At 46.6% G+C, this 6,168-nt stretch overlaps 1 protein-coding gene across 1 annotated transcript; it reads right to left on the bottom strand.

Moving 5' to 3' along the window:
- Positions 1-4,355: 4,355 nt before the first annotated feature.
- On the bottom strand, positions 4,356-5,652 carry LOC138667652 (uncharacterized). Its single transcript, XM_069755778.1, has one exon. The coding sequence runs from the start codon at positions 5,642-5,644 to the stop codon at positions 4,388-4,390; it is 1,257 nt and encodes a 418-aa protein (XP_069611879.1). The 5' UTR covers positions 5,645-5,652; the 3' UTR covers positions 4,356-4,387.
- Positions 5,653-6,168: the final 516 nt, after the last annotated feature.

Genomic DNA, 6,168 nt, shown 5'->3' with positions numbered 1-6,168 from the left:
ACATTCACAGTAGTGTGGCTCATACATAACTCTTTTGAAATTCAAAATGTTGTTTAAAATTTTCCATATATGCTCACTGTATGCTATTCTTTCTTTCAGATGTCTTTCAATACCGAGGAGTTTGTTCGGGAATTGATTGAGATGTATAGATCCCTGCCCTGCCTTTGGCAGATTTAATCCGCTGAGTACAGCAACAGAAACAACGAAGAGGGAGGCTTTTGCCAAACTTGTTGCTCTGTTTCAGCAGCATAACCCCAGCGAGAAGGTGGATGAAAGTGTAGTCCGAAAAAAGATCCAGGGTCTAAGAACAGTTTATAAAAAGGAGCTCAACAAGGTGGTGAGGTCAAAGAAGTCTGGTGCCGCCACAGACGAGGTTTATGTGCCATCGTTATGGTACTTTGACTTACTTGGCTTCACCCGTGACCAGGAGCTCCCGCGTACAATGGCATCTTCAATGTGGCAGACCCTGGATGAAGACCCTGTGATCACGACTGACACCCCTGTTGGAGATGTAAGTACCTTCTTTGCTTGCTTCCCTGTAAAAAGCTTTAAAACTTGGTCTCTCATGCCATAGTCGAGTAGAAAATAGTAACTAAGTTTTTTCCTCTTTTGTTATGCTGCATTTTATCCAAGTTATCCCTTCCACTTCAGATAAGTGCAATCCTTAACTTTTTGACCCCACTCAGTGCTCATAAGGTTGAATTAAAAAAAATCCTATCCTGTACTACTAGTTCCTCCACTTATTTACTTCTAAATTTTCTGTTCCTGCAGCAAAATCGCCATGATGATCAGTCCACCCCGACCGGTGACAACCTGCTGGGACATGAACCAAGCCGGGTGGAGGCTAATGAGGGGTCTATTGAAGACCCTGCACCCTCAACCCCCAACACAGCTTATTTACCACGTCGGATGAAGAATGGTCATAAAAAAAAGGACACAGTGTCGCCATCGACAGAGTTGGTCACTTTGGCCAAGCAAATGTTGAGCCAGCAGACCAACAGTACAGGGGACAGCTTCGCCAACTTTGCCGCTGACCGGCTAGGGAAGCTGCAAGCCGCACAAAGAATCCATGCCGAGAGGGTGATATTTGAAACTTTAAGTAAAGCGGCAGCTGGACAGCTCGATGAAAGTTCAAGTGTGCACAGTTTTATGGAACGTGATCCGTGTTCATGGCAGCAAATGAATGAAACACCTCAGGCAATGCATGGCACACCAGCACACCGTCATAGATCTCATCTGAACATGCCACTTGCCCCTCCACCACAATATCCCCGGTTTTCCCATTCTTTTCTTGGGCAATTATCATCTCCGCCCAGCCAAGGATTTTTGAATGGTGAAAACCAGTATGAAGAATTATAGTTCCATTAAATAATTTGGGTTATAAGTATAATTGTTGTATAGTTTAGTTATTTTATATTAAAGAGTTAAATTTAAATGTTACTTTATGTTAAAAATTGTTATAAATAAAAAATTTTTGATAATTCAAAACTTGCAGCCTGCTTTACTGAATTCAGCATATAGTTATTAGCAGGTCTAGTAGGTGGGGTAATGGGCTGGGTGCATGTATACAGATGCATACATATAATGAGTGTTCGTGATGGAATTTGTTTGTTGTTTTTAACAAAGCGTACACTTCAGGGGATATTAAATTTTTTTTTTTTATAAACAATATTAACAACCAACATCCTAATAAAACTTTGAACAAAAGCATCAACATAACAAAAAAAAAAAATTAATGGCTGCCGCTCTGCTGTTGTGCAGCCACAAAACGATCCAGCATCACTCCGTGCTGTTTGACTTGCTCAGCCAGTGTCCCCTGTGTCGCCATCATCCTCCTGTGTGATGCCTGGAGGTCCTCTAATGTTGGGATTTCTATGGAGGGAATGGTAAAACTTAGTTTTGTACATGCATCAAACTATCATGTACGTGTTTGTTATTTAACACTTACGGTTTTCGGGTAAATCAGGTGAGGAAGAACTAAGGGACCACCCGGATCCTCTGGCATCACCGCCTAGGGAAAGATACAACACTTGATAGTACACGACAGTCCTATCCTTTACGAGTTGTATGGACCTATTTTTTAGTGCAATAATTACCGGGGGACATGACTTCACCAATGTCACGGAGTGATGCTGGCGACCCTGTTGGTGACGAGCCTGTCATTGACTCCTGCTGGGGCTCCGGGTCTGCTGGTGCTGGAGGGAAAAAAAAAATTATTACATTATTACATACGAGGCGTGCGGAGCCGAGCCTGGTGTGTGTACGAGGCGTGCGGAGCCGAGCCTGGTGTGTGTACGAGGCGTGCGGAGCCGAGTCTGGTGTGTGTACGAGGCGTGCGGAGCCGAGTCTGGTGTGTGTACGAGGCGTGCGGAGCCGAGCCTGGTGTGTGTACGAGGCGTGCGGAGCCGAGTCTGGTGTGTGTACGAGGCGTGCGGAGCCGAGTCTGGTGTGTGTACGAGGCGTGCGGAGCCGAGCCTGTTGTGTACGAGGTGTGCGGAGCCGAGTCTGGTGTGTGTACGAGGCGTGCGGAGGCGAGCCTGGTGTGTGTACGAGGCGTGTGGAGCCGAGCCTGGTGTGTACGAGGCGTGCGGAGCCGAGCCTGGTGTGTGTACGAGGCGTGCGGAGCCGAGTCTGGTGTGTGTACGAGGCGTGCGGAGCCGAGTCTGGTGTGTGTACGAGGCGTGCGGAGCCGAGCCTGTTGTGTACGAGGCGTGCGGAGCCGAGTCTGGTGTGTGTACGAGGCGTGCGGAGGCGAGCCTGGTGTGTGTACGAGGCGTGCGGAGCCGAGCCTGGTGTGTACGAGGCGTGCGGAGCCGAGCCTGGTGTGTGTACGAGGCGTGCGGAGCCGAGCCTGGTGTGTGTACGAGGCGTGCGGAGCCGAGCCTGGTGTGTGTACGAGGCGTGCGGAGCAACACTCACCACGATGTGGAAGGCTCTGTGACCGGATGCTGGCTAGGCGCTCACTGGACCTGTACTGCAGATCCGCCAGCTTCTTCCGGATCTGGGTACTGGAGCGCTGCACCCCAAATCTCTGGTCTAGGCCCCAACTGATCCTCCGCAGCACAGCCTGCTTATGGAGGACGGGATGCTCTTGGTGATTCTGACACCCATAATCACGGGCATCTAATTCAGTTATGAGGTAACGCACTTCTGCGTCACCCCAAGGCGTTGCACGACGCCTGGCCGCCATTTTGCCGCCACTAGTGAAAAGCAAGGCCACGGCACTGTCCTTTCACCCGCCCACAACGCATCAGCGCCGTAAACCACGCCCACGACGCATCAACGTCACCGCTATTATTATAGACGACGCTGCTGCGTTCGCGAAGGAAGCGGTCTGTATTGTAATCTCCAGGTCACAACGAAGACGCTACTGCGTTCTGAATGTGACGCATTCTCAATACAACGTCTCCGGTTGCACTGGTAGACTGGAGTGTTGGTGGTTTCATGTATGGATATGTATTAACCCCTTCCCGACCTGTGACACAGCGTATGCGTCGTGAAAGTCGGTGCCAATTCGACCAGTGACGCATATGCTGTGTCACAGAATGATCGCGTCCTTTTAGATCGGGTGAAAGGGTTAACTCCCATTACACCCGATCTGCAGTGACAGGGGGAGTGGTAGTTTAGCCCAGGGGGGGTGCATTTTTTAGAATGGTGTCACTTTTGGGTATTTCAGCCATATAGACCCCTCAAACTGACTTCAAATGTGAGGTGGTCCCTAAAAAAATTGGTTTTGTAAATTTCATTCTAAAAATGAGAAATCGCTGGTCAAATTTGAACCCTTATAAGTTCCTAACAACACAAAAAAATTTGTTTCCAAAATTGTGCTGATGTAAAGTAGACGTGTGGGAAATGTTATTTATTTTGTGTCACATAACTCTCTGGTTTAACAAAATAAAAATTCAAAATGTGAAAATTGAGAAATTTTCGAAATTTTTTATAAATTTTCATTTTTATCACACATAAACGCAAAATTTATTGACCTAAATTTACCACTAACATGAAGCCCAATATGTCACGAAAAAAACAAAATCAGAACCGCTAGGATCCGTTGAAGCGTTCCAGAGTTATTACCTCATAATGGGACACTGGTCAGAATTGCAAAAAACGGCAAGGTCTTTAAGGTCAAAATAGGCTGGGTCACGAAGGGGTTAATGTTTAGGTAGGTGTTTAGATTTGTATGTATGTGAGTATGTATGTGTATATGTAGGTATCTGTGTAGATTTCAATGTTGATGTATATGGATGTATCAGTATACATAGGAATACATGTATGTATATACGGGCCCTTACTGCAGAAAGAATGAGAAACAAAGCTTTTTCAAAGTAAAACAAACAGTTTATTAGACAGATCAGTGCAACAGTGTATAAATGTCAGTAGTAGCCCACTATAAGTTCTGATGCTGCCAAGTAACAGCACCAGGACCGTTAAAATATTGGCAGTAGTTGTCTCGGCAGGTCTTCGCATCGTGGGTGTTTCTGCCAGGTAACAATGGTTGAAGGCCTGCAATTGCGGGATCATTTGCGCGCCATTCACCGAGCTGCACTTCCCCATTTAATAGGCCCACAGAGTCCATGAATCCAGGAGGACTATACGCCAAAGCATCGCGACGGCGAAGGAAGTTGTGAAGCACACAACAAGCCAAAACAACAGAGTCTATCGATTCAAGCTTCATGTTAATAGGCGTGTGGAAAACTCTGAAGCGATTGGCCATGATACCGAAGGCATTTTCTACAACCCGACGTGCCCTTGACAAACGGTAATTGAAAATTCTTCTTTCCTCTGTTAGATTTTTTTGGGGGAACGGTTTGATAAGATTGGGATGAAGCGGGAAGGCCTCATCACCGACAAAAACAAAATTAAGGTTGCCTCTAGTCTCGGAGTTGGGAGGCAAGTGAAGGTCATAGTTGTTCAAACGCTCTCCAAAGAGTGTGTGCTCTAAAACGCCACCATCGGAAACCCTTCCATTCATGCCAACATCTACATTTATAAATTCATAATTCGCGTTAACAAGGGCCATCAGGATGATGCTGAAATAGCCCTTATAATTAAAGAAGTAGGATCCGCTGTTCGGTGGTTGAGTGATCCGGACATGTTTCCCGTCCAAAGCCCCACCACAGTTTGGGAACTGCCAAAGCTGCTCAAAATCGGAGGCAATCTTTTTCCATTCCTCCTCCGTGTTGGGAAACTGCATGTAGCTACGTAGACTGTGGAAAATCGCATCACATGTCTCTGGAATTAGAACGCTGAGCAGGGTCCTTGAAATGGCTGAAGAAAAATGCAAGTCTTGCAGCGAGCGCCCGGTGGCCAGGAATCGCAGCGTGACTGCCAATCTTTCATCGGCCGGGATGGCAGCACGCATCACTGTATCCTTCCGTTGAATCAGTGGAGTAATTCTTTCCAGTAAATGTTTGAAGGATTCCTCAGACATCCGCAGATAGTTGCGGAAATCATGAGGATTGTTATCCTGAAGCTCTCTTACAAGTTGCATGTGGGACAAATCAGACCTCTTCTGCAGCCATTCTCTGGTCCACATGCGACGCTTTCGTTTAGAACGCCTCTCTTGCATCCGGGCCTCATCTTGACGCCGAGCTTCCTCAACCAGCAATGCAGCAAACACAACAGCACACTGCGCATTGTTCATGATGCTGCACACTGAAACACATAAAAGAAAAAGAAGATAAATTTAATAAATAAAAAAAAAATTCAATTACGTTACCATGCATTACAGAAAAGACCCCCTAAAATATCAGCCCGTGTAAAAGTATATCTACACAGATAGCAGACAAGCCCTCACTCCATCCCTCCGCAGCAATGATAGCAGGAAATTATCTTTAGTTGCCCTGTATAAAAATTTAGGGGAAAATGAAAACGCACTTGCGACCCCAAATACATACCATACACAATGTATAAGTTGTCAGAAGAATCCTTGCAGAACAGATTATCGAAATGGAAGAGGAGTCGCAGGCCGGAGAACTCTACAACGTTCTGCAATCCACCACGCGCTCAGGAACAAAGGACGGAAGGGCTATTATGTGTCGCCTTAAAGCATGCCCGCAAACCAATCAGAACGCAGTAGCGACCACCAATCGGAACAGAATGGGCGCGGAAAAGGCAACGCAAATGCACGCCTACATGTCGGTGTCTGAGTCGTCAATGAGGTCGTTG

This window comes from Ranitomeya imitator, chromosome 2 (assembly GCF_032444005.1).
Source record: "Ranitomeya imitator isolate aRanImi1 chromosome 2, aRanImi1.pri, whole genome shotgun sequence".
Taxonomy (NCBI): Eukaryota; Metazoa; Chordata; class Amphibia; order Anura; family Dendrobatidae; genus Ranitomeya; species Ranitomeya imitator.
The sequence above is the reverse complement of the archived record's forward strand: the minus strand, read 5'-3'. Positions and strand labels throughout refer to the sequence as shown.